Source organism: Amphiura filiformis, chromosome 6 (genome assembly GCF_039555335.1).
Source record: "Amphiura filiformis chromosome 6, Afil_fr2py, whole genome shotgun sequence".
NCBI classification, from domain to species: Eukaryota; Metazoa; Echinodermata; class Ophiuroidea; order Amphilepidida; family Amphiuridae; genus Amphiura; species Amphiura filiformis.
In genome coordinates, this window is record NC_092633.1 from 77,732,368 (window position 1) to 77,753,655 (window position 21,288).

General features: G+C 38.5%; 1 protein-coding gene across 3 annotated transcripts in view; it reads left to right on the forward strand.

Annotated features, from left to right (window-relative positions):
• The window catches only part of LOC140156075 (cell division cycle protein 16 homolog), a 49,675-nt gene that overhangs the window by 12,379 nt on the left and 16,008 nt on the right, over nucleotides 1-21,288 (forward strand). The window contains exons 2-4 of one of the 3 annotated variants that reach the window (XM_072179190.1): nucleotides 11,802-11,856; nucleotides 12,478-12,575; nucleotides 20,862-20,900. In XM_072179190.1, the coding sequence (XP_072035291.1) occupies nucleotides 11,802-11,856; nucleotides 12,478-12,575; nucleotides 20,862-20,900 (192 nt within the window). Of the gene's footprint in view, nucleotides 1-11,801; nucleotides 11,857-12,477; nucleotides 12,576-17,086; nucleotides 17,214-20,861; nucleotides 20,901-21,288 lie in introns of those variants that run through there. The other 2 variants (XM_072179192.1, XM_072179191.1) reach the window with 2 other exon arrangements.

Genomic DNA, 21,288 nt, shown 5'->3' on the forward strand with positions numbered 1-21,288 from the left:
AATTTCAGCTCAATTGGAGCATTTTGAAAAACGTGACCTTTGACCCCTTTATGGCTCCTTAATGACCTTAAATAAATTTTAAAATATTTTAAATATGTTTAGAATGTCATAAGGATCATTGCATTTAAATTTCAGCTCAATCGAGCATTTTCGGTTAAAATGACCTTTTTGACCCCTGTGACCTCTTGGATGACCTCTGACGTTAAACAACCCATGACTTTTGTAGCCAGCTACCCAATACTGCTTGCGACTGAGTTTGGTCAAAATCCGATCAAGGATGTGGAAGTAGTAGCAAATTGTGAGAAGAAGAAGAAAGAAGAAAGAAATGGCAAGAAAGAAATAAGTTAGGCTGCACGCCTAACTTAAAGAAATGGCAAGAAAGAAATAAGTTAGGCTGCACGCCTAACTTAACCACGCCTAACTTAAAGAAACAAACAGCAAGAAAAAAATAAGTTAGGCTGCACGCCTAACTTAAAGAAGAACGCGGTAAAAACAATGCACAGCGCCGATGGCGGCTGTGCAAGAAGAACGCGGTAAAAAGAATGCACAGCGCCGATGGCGGCTGTGCAAGAAAGAAGAAGAAACTAGAGCAACTGTGCCCTTTGCAAGGGCACGAGGTAAGTTAGGCGAATGATTGTGACGATCTGATGAAGCAGCAATACTGTGCTGGATAAGATAAGGATCATTGCATTTTCAGCTCAATTGAAGCATTCTGAAAACTTGACCTTTGACCCCTTTATTGCCCCCTAATGACCTTAAATGAATCTTAAAATGTTTTTAAAATGTTCAGAACATCAAAGGGATCATAAATTTCAGCTCAATTGGAGCATTTTTAAAAACTTGACCTTTGACCCCTTTATGACCCCTTAATGACCTTAATTGAATTTTAAAATATTTTTTAAATGTTTAGAATGTCATAAGGATCATTGCATTTAAATTTCAGCTCAATTGGAGCAATTTGAAAAACTTGACCTTTGACCCCTTTATGGTCCCTTAATGACCTTATTTGAATTTTAAAATATTTTCTAAATGTTTAGAATGTCATAAGGATCATTGCATTTTAATTTCAGCTCAATTGGAGCATTTTGAAAAACTTGACCTTTGACCCCTTTATGGCCCCTTAATGACCTTAAATGAATATCAAAATATTTTAAACATGTTTAGAAAGTCATAAGCACCATTGCATTTAAATTTCAGCTCAATTGGAGCATTTTTCAGTTAAATGACCTTTTTTGACCTCTGTGACCCCTGGATGACCTTCGACGTTGAAAAAAAAGATAACTTTTGTAGCCATCCACCCAATACTGCTTGTGAGTCAGTTTGGTTGAAATCCGATCAAGGATGTGGGAGTAGTAGCAAATTGTGAGAAAGAAAGAAAGAAATGGCAAGAAAGAAATAAGTTAGGCTGCACGCCTAACTTAACAAACAAACAGCAACTAGAGCAACTGTGCCCTTTGCAAGGGCACGAGGTAAGTTAGGCGGATGACTGTGATGATCTGATCAAGCAGCAACACTGTGCTGTGTTGGATAGTATTAATTTTAATAAGATTGTTTCATTAATTGCCGTTTTAATCAACCTTAATCGTGGAAAGCTGGCATTTTGAAAACTTGACCTTTGACCTCTGTATGGCCCCCTTAATGACCTGAAATGAATTTTAAAATATTTAAAACATGTTAGGAATGTCATAAGGATCATTGCATTCAAATTTCAGCTCAGTTGAAGCATTTTGAAAACTTGACATTTGACCCCTTTATTGCCCCTTAATGACCTTAAATGAATTTTGAAATATTTTCAACATGTTTAGAATGTCATAAGGATCATTGCATTCAAATTTCAGCTCAATTGGAGCATTTTGGAACACTTGACCTTTGACCCCTTTATGACCCCTTAATGACCTAAAATGAATTTTAAAATGTTTTAAAAATGTTAAGAATGTCATAAGGATCATTGCATTGAAATTTCAGCTCAATTGGAACATTTTTAAAAACTTGACCTTTGACCCCTTTATAACCCCTTAATGACCTTAAATGAATTTCAAAATATTTGTTTAATGTTTCAAATATCATAAGGATCATTGCATTTAAATTTAAGCTCAATTGGAGCATTTTGAAAAACTTGACCTTTGACCCCTTTATGGGCCCCTTATTGACCTTAAATAAATTTTAAAATATTTTAAACATGTTTAGAATGTCATAAGGATCATTGCATTTAAATTTCAGCTCATTCGGAGCATTTTCGATTAAAATGACCTTTTTTGACCCCTGTGACCCCTTGGATGACCTCTGACGTTAAACAACCCATGATGTTTGTAGCCAGCTACCCAATACTGCTTGTGACCGAGTTTGGTCGAAATCCGATCCAGGATGTGGAAGTAGTAGCAAATTGTGAGAAGAAGAAGAAAGAAAGAAGAAAGAAATGGCAAGAAAGAAATAAGTTAGGCTGCACGCCTAACTTAAAAAAAAATAAGTTAGGCTGCACGCCTAACTTAAAGAAAGAAAGAAACAAACAAACAAACAAACAGCAAGAAAAAATAAGTTAGGCTGCACGCCTAACTTAAAGAAATGCAAACTAGAGCAACTGTGCCCTTTGCAAGGGCATGAGGTAAGTTAGGCGTATGACTGTGATGACATCATCACGCAGCAATACTGTGCATTAAGTGTGCAACGTTAAATTTGTCTTCGGTTGACCTTTTCGGTTTCATATTCGGAGCAATGTTACATTTGACCTGACCTTTGACCTTGGATGACCTTTTCGGTTTTACACTCCCCAAGTGTTAGGGATCATTTGCCGCAAGTTGCAGCCTGATCGAGCAACTTTAAATTTGATCTGACCTTTGAACTTGGATGACTTTTCCAGTTTCATACTTCTCAAGTGCTAGGGATTCTTTTCCCCGAGTTGCAGCCCAATCAGAGCAACTTTAAATTTGACCTGACCTTTGACCTCGGATGACCTTTGCGGTGTAATACTTCCCAGGTGTCAGGGATCATTTTCCCCAAGTTACAGCCTCATCGGAGCACCTTCACATTTGACCTGACCTTTGACCTCACATGACCTTTGTGGTTTTATACTCTCCAAGTGTCAGGGATCGTTTTCCCCGACTTACAGCCTAATTGAGCAACTTCAAATTTGACCTGACCTTTGACCTCACATGACCTTTGTGGTTTTATACTCCCCAAGTGTCAGGGATCATTTCCCCGACTTACAGCCCAATTGGAGCAACTTTAAATTTGACCTGACCTTTGACCTCACATGACCTTTGTGGTTTTATACTCCCCAAGTGTCAGGGATCATTTTCTCCAAGTTACAGCCTGATCGAGCAACTTCAAATTTGACCTGACCTTTGACCTCACATGACCTTTGCGGTTTTACTCCCCAAGTGTCAAGATCGCTTAACAGATCGGAAGAGCCTAATTGGAGCAACCTCAAATTTGACCTGACCTTTGACCTCACATGACCTTTGTGGTTTTATACTCCCAAGTGTCAGGGATCATTTTCCCCGACTTACAGCCTAATTGTAGGGATGCCCACTCTCAATACAGTTTCCACTAGAACGATTTTTCATTTACTGTGTGCGTGCTCTCACACACGTATTGTCTATGGAGAAACTGATCGATACAAGAAATCCCAGGCCTGTCAAATGGCGTACATACTTGTTTTGATCCAAATGTAGGCCTATATCAGGGTGTTTCAAGAAATTCCTGATTCCACCAGAAAACATTAACCAAACTTTTTCCTGTTTGGTCAGTAAATAAAGAGGACCTTCCTGCATGAAGAGATCAACTTTTTTAATGAAAAATTTAATGAGATGAGAACTACAACAGGTTGAAGTGACACCATTCCGTGCATCAGGTGTTCAAACGCAATTATCTCCGAATTTGGAGTGAATCAGACAAGCAAACTTACATACTCATAAAATTTAACTATTTATGAAGACAAAATGTGTAGGATGTTAAGAAATTTAAGAATGTTTAAGCCTACATGCCCATCTCAAATCATGCACTTCCCGTGCACTTCTCACTACCATGTCCATTTCATAGGGAGTATAAAAACCGGGGACCATCATGTCTTCCATGCACACACAGTATTGCTCAATGCAGTAAAGATAACCTTTGAGTTGGAGCAAATTTCTCAAAATTGGTAGTGATTAATGTTACCAAACTTATGCCATGATGAAATATAATAATTTTTGAAGATAAAATGTGCTGACCTTAAAAGATTGAACAATGTTTAAGACTACCGCTTTTCATTTGAAATAATGCACTTATTGTTCATCTCCTCTATGGAGATATTTTCCATGGCGGCCATCTATGATCATGCTTGAGGTTTCACCAAACAAACCATGGGTTTTGAGGTCTTATATTTTTTGTTGTATGTCAACAAAATCGATAAAATTTTCAGGATGATCTTATTTTCATGTTGTTATAAGCAAATATAATGTTCCAGTTAAGATTATTTAAACGCCAAAATGTTTCTTTCATCAATTGCCATCCAATAAGTTAGGTCTGAATCAATTTAAAAGTACTTCAATTTTTAGTGGACATGCCTACTAATTGGAGCAACTTCAAATTTGACCTGACCTTTGACCTCACATGACCTTTGTGGTTTCATACTCCCCAAGTGTCAGGGATCATTTCCCCCGACTTACAGCCCAATTGGAGCAACTTTAAATTTGACCTGACCTTTGACCTCACATGACCTTTGCGGTTTCATACTCCCCAAGTGTCAGGGATCATTTCCCCCGATTTACAGCCCAATAGACTAATTCCAATCAGCCGTCTACACTTCGCATGTACTGTGTATGCTTCGTAGTGACGACTGATTATCTTACAGCCCATATCATGACGGACTTCTGAAAACTATTCAATGCGACTTTGGTTGTGCGCCGAGCGCGACTGACTAGCTGCGCCAGTATACCGCGTCGCTGTACCAGCGCCGCTGTGACAAGATCGCGCTCTGAACTTCTAAAAACAACAAACTCGGTCAAAAGGTCAATTTGGACACAACTGCGCACGCTCTATGCCACAGGAATCCTGTTGCAAAATCCGTCACTTTTTTTCCACATAGTTTTCTCAGTCGTCAATCCAGATGGTTGACGACTGAGGGCAGCAGTCTAACAGCCCAATTGGAGCAACTTTAAATTTGACCTGACCTTTGACCTCACATGACCTTTGTGGTTTTATACTCCCAAAGTGTCAGGGATCATTTTCCCTGACTTGCAGCCTAATTGGAGCAACTTCAAATTTGACCTGACCTTTGCCCTCACTTGACCTTTGTGGTTTTATACTCCCCAAGTGTCAGGGATCATTTTCCCCGAGTTACAGCCCAATCGGAGCAACTTGTAATTTGACCTGACCTTTGACCTCACATGACCTTTGCAGTTTAATGCGGTCATATTTCAACATTTTACTTACCCCCCCCATTATTTACCATTATTGCGTCATCTGTAGAAACTATAAAGTGGGGATTATTGATTTTCATAAATGCATCATGGGAAGGCGTGATGCAGTTTTAGCCAAGATATCACCCCCCCACATACACACCCCCACACAAACCAATTCAAGAAAGAAGAAAAGTACGTGTGTGCAGTACCAGTGCAGCACAAATACCACTGCATCACTAACCTCACAATATTCAGATCACATCTGATTGAATGAAGTCATTTCCCACAATAGCCTATTTCACAACCACATGTAATAGCTTCTAATACCATTGCCAACTCTACATGTACATGTACAAACAACTGCAATCACACCTATTTAAAGATATGACTATCTCAAGCAATGCATAATACTGTTGTAGCTGTTTATATCTAGCATACAGGCATCACATCACAAGTTACACTCAAGATATGTAACAAAATTGGCATCTGAACATACCTCAGTTTGTTTCGTGTGAATCGCCCACTTGCGGTTTCATACACCCCAACTGGGCTGTTCCAGTTGAAATTCATACAACCTCTCCGGAAGACATTATCTTAATCTCCCACACATGGCGTGTGAATTTGAATGGGCCTACCTCAATGGGTGACTCCGTTTGTAATATTCACTCCCTGTGTGGACGATTCCAGTCATGTCTTGCATGAAGGGTGTATGGATTGCAGTTGGAATAGCCAAAATTTACACGTTTTGATGTATGGATTGCAGCTGCAATAGCCAGGCGGCGACTGGTATGATAGAGCCGGCAACTTGTGAAACCGCCCGGCCGTATGTCATTTTCCACACGGTTGACGATGGAAATTTACTGAATTTAGAGAATGCACGGCACTCACCACCTAGCACTAGACCAATCCTGACGAAATTTTACACGTTTTGAAGCACAGACAGCAGAACCATTGCCTGTGGTTATCTCTTGTTTATCAAAACACTAGACTAGATGTCTCCATGTTTTGCCCCTAATTATAATGGGGGGTGCGGCACATATGAGGCAAAAATCACCCTTTTTGACCCCTGTGACCCCTGGATGACCTCCGATATTAAAACATTTTAAGACTTTTGTAGCCACTTACCCAATACGGCTTGCCTATGCGTTTGGTCCACATCCGATCACGGATGTAGCACTAGTAGTCAATTGTGAGAAAGAAAGAAAGAAACAAACTAGAGCAACTGTGCCCTTTGCAAGGGCACGAGGTAAGTTAGGCGTATGACTGTGATGACATCATTACGCAGCAATACTGTGCAACGTTAAATTTGACCCGACCTTTGTCTTTGGTTGACCTTTTCGGTTTCATATTCTGAGCAACGTTAAATTTGACCTCGGATGACCTTTTCGGTTTTACACTCCCCAAGTGTTAGGGATCATTTGCCGCAAGTTGCAGCCTGATCGGAGCAACTTTAAATTTGACCTGACCTTTGACCTCACATGACCTTTGCCGTTTCATACTCCCCAAGTGCATTTTCCCCGAATTGCAGCCCAATCAGAGCAACTTTAAATTTGACCTGACCTTTGACCTCGAATGACCTTTGCGGTTTAATACTTCCCAGGGATCATTTCTCCCGACTTACAGCCCAATTGGAGCAACTTCAAATTTGCCCTGACCTTTGACCTCACATGCCCTTTGTGGTTTTATACTCCCAAAGTGTCAGGGATCATTTTCCCTGACTTACAGCCTACTTGGAGCAACTTCAAATTTGACCTGACCTTTGACCTCACTTGACCTTTGTGGTTTTATACTCCCCAAGTGTCAGGGATCATTTTCCCAGTTACAGCCCAATCGGAGCAACTTGTAATTTGACCTGACCTTTGACCTCACATGACCTTTGTGGTTTTATACTCCCAAAGGCCTAATTGGAGCAACTTCAAATTTGACCTCACTTGACCTTTGTGGTTTTATACTCCCAAAGTGTCAGGGATCATTTTCCCGACTTACAGCCCGGCGCGCCCAAGGACTCATGTGCACTTGGTTTATCCCGATTCCATGCTCGCTCTCGCAGGTTTTCTCCGGGATCTCCGGTTTCCTCCTGCTTTCAAAAAAATCGGTGATTAGTTGTTTGGTTATCAAAAACTTCCTTCACCCAATGGAATTTGGGGAGCTGCACAGATAATTGGTGGATGTTACAATCTAAGTGCGGATAGGTCTGCGCCTGAGGTTCGGCTGCAACTGGCCTAGATGATGCGATCTGATTGTGATGATTCACCATGGCAGCGAAATTACAGCGCTTTGAATCCTTCAAGATCTACCTGGAAAAAGGCGCTATATAAATCCGAAATTTAATTTATTTATTATTATTAATTGGAGCAACTTCAAAATTGACCTGACCTTTGACCTCACTTGACCTTTGTGGTTTTATACTCCCAAAGTGTCAGGGATCATTTTCCCCGAATTACAGCCTCATTGGAGCAACTTCAAATTTGACCTGACCTTTGACCTCGCATGACCTTTGTGGTTTTATACTCCCAAAGTGTCAGGGATCATTTTCCCGACTTACAGCCTAATTGGAGCAACTTCAAATTTGACCTGACCTTTGACCTCACTTGACCTTTGTGGTTTTATACTCCCCACGTGTCAGGGATCATTTCCCCGACTTACAGCCCAATTGGAGCAACTTTAAATTTGACCTGACCTTTGACCTCACATGACCTTTGTGGTTTTATACTCCCAAAGTGTCAGGGATCATTTTCCCGACTTACAGCCTAATTGGAGCAACTTCAAATTTGACCTGACCTTTGACCTCACTTGACCTTTGTGGTTTTATACTCCCTAAGTGTCAGGGATCATTTTCCCCAAGTTACAGCCCAATCAGAGCAACTTGTAATTTGACCTGACCTTTGACCTCACATGACCTTTGCGGTTTCATACTCCCCAAGTGTCAGGGATCATTTTCCCAGTTACAGCCCAATCGGAGCAACTTTAAATTTGACCTGACCTTTGACCTCACATGACCTTTGTGGTTTAATGCGGTCATATTTCAACATTTTACTTACCCCTCACCCCTTATTCACCATTATTGCGTCATCTGTAGAAACTATATAGTGGGATTATTGATTTTCATAAATGCATCATGGGAAGGCGTGATGCAGTTTTAGCCAAGATATCACCCCCCCCCCCCCCACACACACACACACCCTATAGCCATCAGTGGAAATGATGTAGCTGTTTATATCTAGCATACAGGCATCACATCACAAGTTACACTCAAGATATGTAACAAAATTGGCATCTGAACATACCTCAGTTTGTTTCGTATGAATCGCCCACTTGGGGTTTCATACACCCCAACTGGGCTGTTCCAGTTGAAATTCATACAACCTCTCCGGAAGACATTATCTTAATCTCCCACACAGGGCGTGTGAATTTGAATGGGCCTACCTCAATGGGTGACTCCATTTGTAATATTCACTCCCTGTGTGGACGATTCCAGTCATGTCTTGCATGAAGGGTGTATGGATTGCAGTTGGAATAGCCAAAATTTACACGTTTTGATGTATGGATTGCAGCTGCAATAGCCAGGCAGCGACTGGTATGATAGAGCCGGCAACTTGTGAAACCGCCCGCCAGTATGACATTTTCCACACGGTTGACGATGGAAATATACTGAATTTAGAGAATGCACGGCATTCACCACCTGGCAATAGACGAATCCAGACGAAGTTTTACACGCTTTTGAAGCACAGACAGCAGAACCATTGCTTGTTTATCAAAACACTAGACTAGATGTCTCCATGTTTTGCCCCTAATTATAATGGGGGTGCGGCACATATGAGGCAAAAATGACCATTTTGACCCCTGTGACCCCTGGATGACCTCCGATATTAAAACTTTTTAAGACTTTTGTAGCCACTGACCCAATACGGCTTGCCTATGCGTTTGGTCGAAATCCGATCACGGATGTAGCACTAGTAGTCAATTGTGAGAAAGAAAGAAAGAAAGAAACAAACAAACAGCAAGAAAAAAATAAGTTAGGCTGCACGCCTAACTTAACAAACGGCAAGAAAAAAATAAGTTAGGCTGCACGCCTAACTTAAAAAGCAATTATTTGTAAATCGAATTTGGGATGAAAATCAACAAGACAGACTTAGCAGGCCTACAAATTTCTGAATTATATAAAGTGAAAAACAATCAATCACGATTCACTGCACTCAGCGAATCAATCAAATAAAACTAAAAAGAATGGAGCAAGAAAGAATAAAGAAATAGTGAAAACGAGAAAGAAAGAGAGAGAAAGAAAATGAACGAAAAAGAAAGAAAGAAATGAAAAGAAAAAAAAAGAAATGAAAAAAGAAAGGAGAAAGAAAAGAGGAAAGAAAGGAAGTAAAAATGAGAAAAGAGAAAAAAGAAAGAAAATTCAGCCACACGGAGACTCGAACCCACAAAAATAGTTCATATTAGATTCTCAGTCCAACGCTCTATCCACTCGGCCATAGATCAGCTTACGCAATTGACTGTTCTCAAAGCGGATCATATAACTATAATTGGATGCAATTACCACTGATTACATGATTACAATCGCATCCGCATTATGGCTCTTAGAATAAACACGCATGTCGGCGCTGAAATTTTGAACGAACTGATGGAGGAAAACCTCGTTTTTTGCAAAACTAGCTTCAATTTGGAGTGAAAATCAAATGGAATAGCAATTGGCAGAATGTTGAGAAATAATGTAGGTATTCAGATGTCTAAATTAACGCCTCGTAATCAAGATATCGATAATTTCACAAACCAGCTTTTTCTCAAGCAAATTCTCCAAAATTTTCCCCCAAAACGGGCTTTTAAAATTTAATCGGTACTGTATTTGGTTCTTCTCCATGGCAACATTATTTCTTTGATCGATTTGTAATACAATACTAAAAAGAAGAAAACAATCGCTCGGTGTGGATTTATACGAAGCGCACATTTGAAAAAAACCTCATGGAACGTGTTTTTGACCTTGTGAACATGGTGGGTAAAAATGCTTTAAACGAAGGATTTTCAAATTTATTCTAATAATTTGTATATAACACACACAAAAATGTTAAGCTACATCCAATGCACCAACATTTCACTCGCCACGATATTTGATTACTGAGAAAACTCTGTTTTAGAGAACAACTTTATATCGCCTTTTATAACGCTTTTTTATCGCCTCTTTGTGTAACCTTAAGTGCTTCTGCAGTTATAGCACAGTCCAATCCTGCTGCCTTGTTGGTCTTCATGGCTGCTATTGCTTTGACTACTTCTTCGCGAGTTGGGGGCTCAGTGATAATAGGAAGATCTTCAACAGCTGGTGCAGGAAGTTCTGAAGCTGCTGTGCCACTGTCGTTGTTAAGGAGCGAGCTAAAATATTCCTTCCATTCCTCAAGCAGTTCATGGTCACTGGTTGGAGCTGATCCATCTCTTTCACCCCTTTCCTTGAGTTCTTCCCAGAAAGCGAGTGTATAATTTTCCAGGTGGTGGTATAACCCCATCTCGTCGGCCAGCTTCAGGTCTTCCATCTGCTTATTGTGGGTAGCAAGCCCATCAGAGTTGTTAAGGCTGGTGTTCAAGTTCCTCCATCTTTCTCTAGATTGACGAGACTTTGAAATGGAGTACCGCTTTCTGGCCTCATCCCTTTCAAGTTTAAGTCTGATGGTTGCATCTGATACCCAACTTGGTAGTCCGCATGGCTCTTGCTTTCCAATAACTTTCTCAGCAACTTCACAGACCGCTGTTTCGAAGGTCTCATACCTATCAGAGATTTGATCAATAAATCAATAACTACTTGCCGTGAGTTGCTGAATTTTCAGTGCAGTAGTTGTAGTCCTTGCCCTATGATATACATATCTTACTTGCCACCAATGCGCTATAATTTTTGAGAAAAATGCAAAAATAGGCACAAAATTGGCTAGGGGTGTAGTGCCCCCTTAACAAAACAATTAATTTGTGGTAAGTAAAAAAGTGCGCTTCATGGTATTAACACTAACACGTAACACCCCAGGCCTATTTTGGTGAGGGGGAAGGAAAGAAGGAAGCTTAAAAGGAGAAAGAAGAAAAGAAAACTTATTCTCGAGTGCGGTTTGAAACAGGAACCCCTCGGGTGCCAGACACACGCACAGCGATACCTTGCCACAAGGGTCTACCTTGCCTGGCCAAGCTTTCTGTGCCCATACATGTATGACTGTTCGCATGATGATGAAATCCCACCACCCACACTTGCAGATGCTTTGTGAATTCAGGTTTTTTGATGTTTGGTGTGGTTAGGGTTATTAAAAATAACATGAATAATAAATGTAAAGAGCACTCACACATAGAAAATGTACGGTATTGTTAATACAAAATTAAATAACCCATCTGTTTATGTCTATTTAATTCTTTGTTCATGTATCTGTTTGCATTTCACTGTTGCAGCACCAATATGAAAGTGCATTGTTCTGGGCTGACAAGGTTGTGACACTATCAAATGGTAAGTTTCCAATAAAAAACACAAAATGGCTAATGTTAAAGGCATTTTGCAATTTCTGCCGGTATGGTAACGAACAAATAGTATGGACTCATACTATGTTTACACATCACTCATGAAGGGTTAGGGCAAAATAGAGTCCATTTGTACCTTCGGATTATTTCACCATGTGACTCGTAAACTTTGAATTGATATAATAAATAAAGTAAATGCTTGCTTGCAAGATCAATGAATAATGCAATGCGTATCTCTTTCTCAACAATAATCATTTTCAAGTAAAAAGGCAAGTACCGTATTCATTCCAATAAGCGCCCATGCCCCAATAAGCGCCCACCCAGGGTATTTTCAATTTGCTAAAGGCGGGTACTATCAATGTTGAAGTGACGGATAGACGTCGATACAGTGAAATAGCTGGAGGACTAGATTTCTACATCAGAAAAGCTACTAGAACATTCTCAGGACCCATTTATAACATACATAAATTTGTCTCTAATAAATGCCCCTAACAAAAAAATTATGTAAACCAGGTAAAAAATAAGCGCCCACCCAAAATGACTTTGTTAAGCGCCCTGGGCGCTTATTAGAATGAATATGGTACTCATTTATTCCCCATTTCTTTTTCAGGTGAAGTTAGTGATATATATTGGTTAGCACAGTCTCTGTATCTGACTGGGCAATATCACAGGGCATCTCACCTACTCAAAAGTAAAAATCTACACAAGGTTAGTGTTACCAGTCTCTGTATCTGACTGGGCAATATCACAGGGCATCTCACCTACTCAAAAGTAAAAATCTACACAAGGTTAGTGTTACCAGTCTCTGTATCTGACTGGGCAATATCACAGGGCATCTCACCACTCAAAAGTAAAAATCTGCACAAGGTTAGTGTTACCAGTCTCTGTATCTGACTGGGCAATATCACAGGGCATCTCACCTACTCAAAAGTAAAAATCTACACAAGGTTAGTGTTACCAGTCTCTGTATCTGACTGGGCAATATCACAGGGCATCTCACCTACTCAAAAGTAAAAATCTGCACAAGGTTAGTGTTACCAGTCTCTGTATCTGACTGGGCAATATCACAGGGCATCTCGCTTACGCACAAGTAAAAATCTACACAAGGTTAGTGTTACCAGTCTCTGTATCTGACTGGGCAATATCACAGGGCATCTCACCTACTCAAAAGTAAAAATCTACACAAGGTTAGTGTTACCAGTCTCTGTATCTGACTGGCCAATATCACAGGGCATCTCACCTACTCAAAAGTAAAAATCTACACAAGGTTAGTGTTACCAGTCTCTGTATCTGACTGGCCAATATCACAGGGCATCTCACTTACTCAAAAGTAAAAATCTACACAAGGTTAGTGTTACCAGTCTCTGTATCTGACTGGCCAATATCACAGGGCATCTCACTTACTCAAAAGTAAAAATCTACACAAGGTTAGTGTTACCAGTCTCTGTATCTGACTGGCCAATATCACAGGGCATCTCACTTACTCAAAAGTAAAAATCTACACAAGGTTAGTGTTACCAGTCTCTGTATCTGACTGGCCAATATCACAGGGCATCTCACTTACTCAAAAGTAAAAATCTACACAAGGTTAGTGTTACCAGTCTCTGTATCTGACTGGCCAATATCACAGGGCATCTCACTTACTCAAAAGTAAAAATCTACACAAGGTTAGTGTTACCAGTCTCTGTATCTGACTGGCCAATATCACAGGGCATCTTATTTACTCAAAAGTAAAAATCTACACAAGGTTAGTGTTACCAGTCTCTGTATCTGACTGGCCAATATCACAGGGCATCTCACTTACTCAAAAGTAAAAATCTACACAAGGTTAGTGTTACCAGTCTCTGTATCTGACTGGGCAATATCACAGGGCATCTCACCTACTCAAAAGTAAAAATCTGCACAAGGTTAGTGTTACCAGTCTCTGTATCTGACTGGGCAATATCACAGGGCATCTCACCCACTCAAAAGTAAAAATCTACACAAGGTTAGTGTTACCAGTCTCTGTATCTGACTGGGCAATATCACAGGGCATCTCACCTACTCAAAAGTAAAAATCTACACAAGGTTAGTGTTACCAGTCTCTGTATCTGACTGGGCAATATCACAGGGCATCTCACCTACTCAAAAGTAAAAATCTACACAAGGTTAGTGTTACCAGTCTCTGTATCTGACTGGGCAATATCACAGGGCATCTCACCTACTCAAAAGTAAAAATCTACACAAGGTTAGTGTTACCAGTCTCTGTATCTGACTGGCCAATATCACAGGGCATCTCACCTACTCAAAAGTAAAAATCTACACAAGGTTAGTGTTACCAGTCTCTGTATCTGACTGGGCAATATCACAGGGCATCTCACCTACTCAAAAGTAAAAATCTACACAAGGTTAGTGTTACCAGTCTCTGTATCTGACTGGGCAATATCACAGGGCATCTCACCTACTCAAAAGTAAAAATCTACACAAGGTTAGTGTTACCAGTCTCTGTATCTGACTGGGCAATATCACAGGGCATCTCACCTACTCAAAAGTAAAAATCTACACAAGGTTAGTGTTACCAGTCTCTGTATCTGACTGGGCAATATCACAGGGCATCTCACCTACTCAAAAGTAAAAATCTACACAAGGTTAGTGTTACCAGTCTCTGTATCTGACTGGGCAATATCACAGGGCATCTCACTTACTCAAAAGTAAAAATCTACACAAGGTTAGTGTTACCAGTCTCTCTATCTGACTGGGCAATATCACAGGGCATCTCACTTACTCAAAAGTAAAAATCTACACAAGGTTAGTGTTACCAGTCTCTCTATCTGACTGGGCAATATCACAGGGCATCTCACTTACTCAAAAGTAAAAATCTACACAAGGTTAGTGTTACCAGTCTCTGTATCTGACTGGGCAATATCACAGGGCATCTCACTTACTCAAAAGTAAAAATCTACACAAGGTTAGTGTTACCAGTCTCTCTATCTGACTGGGCAATATCACAGGGCATCTCACTTACTCAAAAGTAAAAAGCTACACAAGGTTAGTGTTACCAGTCTCTCTATCTGACTGGGCAATATCACAGGGCATCTCACTTACTCAAAAGTAAAAATCTACACAAGGTTAGTGTTACCAGTCTCTGTATCTGACTGGGCAATATCACAGGGCATCTCACTTACTCAAAAGTAAAAATCTACACAAGGTTAGTGTTACCAGTCTCTCTATCTGACTGGGCAATATCACAGGGCATCTCACTTACTCAAAAGTAAAAATCTACACAAGGTTAGTGTTACCAGTCTCTCTATCTGACTGGGCAATATCACAGGGCATCTCACTTACTCAAAAGTAAAAATCTACACAAGGTTAGTGTTACCAGTCTCTGTATCTAACTGGGCAATATCACAGGGCATCTCACCTACTCAAAAGTAAAAATCTACACAAGGTTAGTGTTACCAGTCTCTCTATCTGACTGGGCAATATCACAGGGCATCTCACTTACTCAAAAGTAAAAATCTACACAAGGTTAGTGTTACCAGTCTCTGTATCTGACTGGGCAATATCACAGAGCATCTCACCTACTCAAAAGTAAAAATCTACACAAGGTTAGTGTTACCAGTCTCTGTATCTGACTGGGCAATATCACAGGGCATCTCACTTACTCAAAAGTAAAAATCTACACAAGGTTAGTATTACCAGTCTCTGTATCTGACTGGGCAATATCACAGGGCATCTCACTTACTCAAAAGTAAAAATCTACACAAGGTTAGTGTTACCAGTCTCTGTATCTGACTGGGCAATATCACAGGGCATCTCACTTACTCAAAAGTAAAAATCTACACAAGGTTAGTGTTACCAGTCTCTGTATCTGACTGGGCAATATCACAGGGCATCTCACTTACTCAAAAGTAAAAATCTACACAAGGTTAGTGTTACCAGTCTCTGTATCTGACTGGGCAATATCACAGGGCATCTCACCTACTCAAAAGTAAAAATCTACACAAGGTTAGTGTTACCAGTCTCTGTATCTGACTGGGCAATATCACAGGGCATCTCACTTACTCAAAAGTAAAAATCTACACAAGGTTAGTGTTACCAGTCTCTCTATCTGACTGGGCAATATCACAGGGCATCTCACTTACTCAAAAGTAAAAATCTACACAAGGTTAGTGTTACCAGTCTCTCTATCTGACTGGGCAATATCACAGGGCATCTCACTTACTCAAAAGTAAAAATCTACACAAGGTTAGTGTTACCAGTCTCTGTATCTGACTGGGCAATATCACAGGGCATCTCACTTACTCAAAAGTAAAAATCTACACAAGGTTAGTGTTACCAGTCTCTCTATCTGACTGGGCAATATCACAGGGCATCTCACTTACTCAAAAGTAAAATCTACACAAGGTTAGTGTTACCAGTCTCTCTATCTGACTGGGCAATATCACAGGGCATCTCACTTACTCAAAAGTAAAAATCTACACAAGGTTAGTGTTACCAGTCTCTGTATCTGACTGGGCAATATCACAGGGCATCTCACTTACTCAAAAGTAAAAATCTACACAAGGTTAGTGTTACCAGTCTCTCTATCTGACTGGGCAATATCACAGGGCATCTCACTTACTCAAAAGTAAAAATCTACACAAGGTTAGTGTTACCAGTCTCTCTATCTGACTGGGCAATATCACAGGGCATCTCACTTACTCAAAAGTAAAAATCTACACAAGGTTAGTGTTACCAGTCTCTGTATCTAACTGGGCAATATCACAGGGCATCTCACCTACTCAAAAGTAAAAATCTACACAAGGTTAGTGTTACCAGTCTCTCTATCTGACTGGGCAATATCACAGGGCATCTCACTTACTCAAAAGTAAAAATCTACACAAGGTTAGTGTTACCAGTCTCTGTATCTGACTGGGCAATATCACAGAGCATCTCACCTACTCAAAAGTAAAAATCTACACAAGGTTAGTGTTACCAGTCTCTGTATCTGACTGGGCAATATCACAGGGCATCTCACTTACTCAAAAGTAAAAATCTACACAAGGTTAGTATTACCAGTCTCTGTATCTGACTGGGCAATATCACAGGGCATCTCACTTACTCAAAAGTAAAAATCTACACAAGGTTAGTGTTACCAGTCTCTGTATCTGACTGGGCAATATCACAGGGCATCTCACTTACTCAAAAGTAAAAATCTACACAAGGTTAGTGTTACCAGTCTCTGTATCTGACTGGGCAATATCACAGGGCATCTCACTTACTCAAAAGTAAAAATCTACACAAGGTTAGTGTTACCAGTCTCTGTATCTGACTGGGCAATATCACAGGGCATCTCACCTACTCAAAAGTAAAAATCTACACAAGGTTAGGGTAAATTTTTTTACCATAAATAAAATACCATTCAAGAAAACATGGGCCACAACTTGCGAAGTATTATAATTATAAATTGATATGTCAGTTTTAGGAAATGAGCGATCCGCCAAATGAAGAGGCTTATGCCATCATAATCAAAGTTATTCAAATTATATTCCAAATGATAAAATACCATTCGTAATACTATAATCATTGTGTTACTTGCATATGGTCATTTTCACGGTAAAGGGTGTAACTTTGGATTTTTAACATTTTGATCCGTAGTTTTCTAATAAAGCCACAGAATTCCATGATTTTTGGCCACATAAGTCATCTAGTTAGCAGCTACCTTGGGTAGCATAATCATTTTCGGGAGTTACTGCGTTCAGTCTTAGCAGGCTTAAATGTACCTAATATTGCCATCTTGAAAAACTATAAAAAACAGTAACATTTTTGTAAAACCCTGTGTTTTCTTCAGTTAGTTCATGGATAATTTTTCTTATCCTGAAAGTACGGTCATATGTTCAGTAAACACTGCCACATTAGATTTAATTGTGAACAGCCCTGTATTTTTGAGAACCGGACTTCGATATTTGTCGTTTCGAGGCTTCATTTTCCGTTAACAATTGTTAACAAACTTTGTGGGTATAGCTTTGGTTCATAATTCTTGGTTATTTCTTCACTTCTTCTTGATTCATAACAGTTGATATCTTAACTTGAAATGGGTAACAAAAATTAGTTGATTTGCAAGCTTTTAAAATTTTTATAAAATCTTGACTTCAAAGAGCCGATTTTCCGTTAACTTTTTGAAGCCTCCAAACAAACTGTTCAGCAAGCTTGGGCAAATATAAATAAAAGAGCTCATCCAATCTATTTATCAAAATGTAGCAAAGTAGATCCTCAAGTCACTTGTTTTTAAATCATGGAGATATATATCACCGTTTGAAAATGGGACCCAATACAAACTTTCCGTTAACAATTGAAGCCTCCGAAACAAATGAAGCCTCCGAAACAACAGTAAACTTAATTATCATCTATGCATATCTAAATTGGTATGTTCCATATTGATATCTGCATTGTAATTGTTGCATGATATGTGCAGAATGTCATAAATTTAAAAAAAATTGATATTATGGTTAATGCTTGAAAAATATACTGATATCCAAGAAAGCCCGTTCGGAGGCTTCACATGCAAATAACACCATACTTAACAAATGGGTGAAAAATTATCATGTTATAAATCTGCAATATCTGCCGCATAGAATCATTGATTCAATACACACAAGAAAATAACAGCTTAGATGATCCCAACAGTGTTGTTTTCAAAAAAACTACTTCTGCCATGTTTAACCATTGTAAACATGAAGCCTCCGAAACAAAAAAAATGACTTGCTGTGATAATTTAATTTTTGTCACAACTGAAATTCAATACTTAGAAGCAAAGCATGAAAATTGGTAATTGTGATATTTTTTACCTATTTTTTCATGTCAACTTGTAGTAGTTAGCCAAATATTTTACTCTTATGATCACCTGTGTTGTTAACTGAAGCCTCCGAAACACAAATCGCTTGAATTGCCAATTCTAAAAAATAACTCCAATTTCTGTGAAACTTGGCTGGGAGGTTCCTTTCATCAAGTAGTATTTGGTCATGTGTCTTATGGTGGGACCACAAAATACCTGGTGGCGTTACATATTTCTCTCCCCTTTCTGATTTAACTTGTTGTCACAAAGCTATTCTTGGTCCAATTGCATCAAGTTTGGGCTTATTATACAGCTTGAATATTCTAATTTTCAAATATGTTTCTCAATTTGGAATTCAAATTTGTTTAATTAGTGCAAAATATTAAAATGTTAACGAAGGTAAACCTGGTGGATATGTGGTAGAGGATATGTGGTAGAGGAATATGTACAATCTCTATGGCAAATGCTTTGAAGACATGATATCTTTTTGAATTTTAATTATATCATTGTCAAATTGTGTGCTATACATGAAAATCATACCTCAAATGAAAGCTTGTTTATTCATTATTCATATTCAGCTATTAATTTTATCTAATCGTGTTTACAAGTATTCACTGAGAACTGCAGGTCACAAGACTCACAATTTTTTACTATTCACTTACACACAAATGCCAAAATTTTCAGTCACAACATGCGTTTTGGCTTTCAATTGTTGTATCTTGAGAATTATACACCCTAAAATAGGAAAAGTATACATTTTTGGAAAGCTTTTTACCCCAGGAATCTAAATATGCAGTTAAAATAAATGTAGGATACACTCTAAAGAAAATATTTTCAAAAATGTAATCAACATTTTGTGCATGAAGTTGCGTATATTTCCGCACCCTGTATCACCACTTTGGTCAATCATAACATAGCAAAAGTATACATTTTATTAAAGCTCATAGTGTGGCCTGTCACAAAATTAGATTTCATTTGAGGTATTCCATATCAGTAGCAAATGCAATAAATAATCAATTTACTAGTAAAATTAAATTTGTTCATGATATCACCCTATATATTTTCTTACGCACCCTGTATACCAACTTCAATTTTGCATAGTTGGATTCCTTGGAACATAAGCTTTCCAAAAATGTATAGTTTTGCTGGTGTGAGATGTATAGTTTTAGATATGTATCAATTTTAGTGAAAAGGAAGACAAATGATCAAAATCAGTGCTTGTAACGCAAATGTGCCCCACCATATGACACATGACCATTTGTACATGAAGTTAGACATTGAAATTATTTTAGGAACCCAATTAAAACTTAAAAAATATGTTTAAGGTTGGGAAATTTCCATTGCAAATGACCCTTGATGTTAAAAATTTTCAAAATTGCAATTACAAACATAGCAAAACATGGTATAAAATTTAACTTATATCTGTTGACTTACTTTGGAATGGGATTTCACATGTATTCCAGCTTTCATGTCATAATTTTCTGAGCTTATGTAAAATACATTTTTCTTAGATGTTAACCAAAATGTTATGGAAATGTCAATTTTTTTATCAGAAATCAAAAGGTTTAAGCCTTGAAACACTATTTTACTAGAATTTAAGTTGCTTCTATGCATGATTACAGTAAACAGAAACATATTTAAGTGGTTTGAAATTTTGACCCTAAAAATCAAAAGTTACACCCTTTACTGTGAAAATGACCATATATCACATTGTAGAATTACTAATTGATTCGCATGAAGTCAGTTGTAGGAAATAGCGATCAGCCAATTGAAGAGGCTTCTTATGATCATATTCAAAGTTTATTCAAATTTACATTTCAAATAATAAAATGCCATAAAAATTTGTAATCATGGTGTTACAACTTGTGTATCTGTGTAATTATTAATTTATTAGTATAAAGTCAGTTTTATGACATAAACGACATGATTCAGATTTACATATATATATATATGTACATTCCATAAAAAATACCATTCACAATCACAGTGTCATGCAACAGGGGTGTGATTTGTCTGGAGATTTTCTAATTTTTTGTGGCCAAAATTTACATAATTTTATTGATTTTTAACCTGTTTTAGGGTATTTTTGCCCATTTTCACACTGTTTTTCTGGATTTTTACTAGAATCACACCCTGATGCAAGTAATAGCAGCAAAGTGAAGTTTTAAAACGTGTGGTTATTTTTTTTATTTTTACAGACTCACAAAGCATGCTGTTATCTCATTGCAAAGTGTCATGTAAGTAATTATTTGACTATTTCTTATTTTCTTTATTACATTTGGCAAAAATCTCAGGTAATAGTGCTCACTAAATTAAAGGGAACCCTATAAATGTGATAAAAGTAACTGGCATGGAGCTTCTGCATACAAGTAAACAGAATTTCACTTCATAGTATAATTTTTGTGGCTATCCAAGCATCACTTCTTCAACACTGGTAGGTGTAACGTAGCTGGTTGACGTTTTTCCATTAAATCTCCTAGGTGCAAACAGGTGAAAACAATACCCACCCAAACAATATGAGTATATCCTGGATGGTGAATTAATGTGGTGCTTGAGATCAGTTGTTGGAAGATTTGAAACATAGTTTAACAGTCCCTGGTTCAAATCCTGGATGAGCAGTGAATT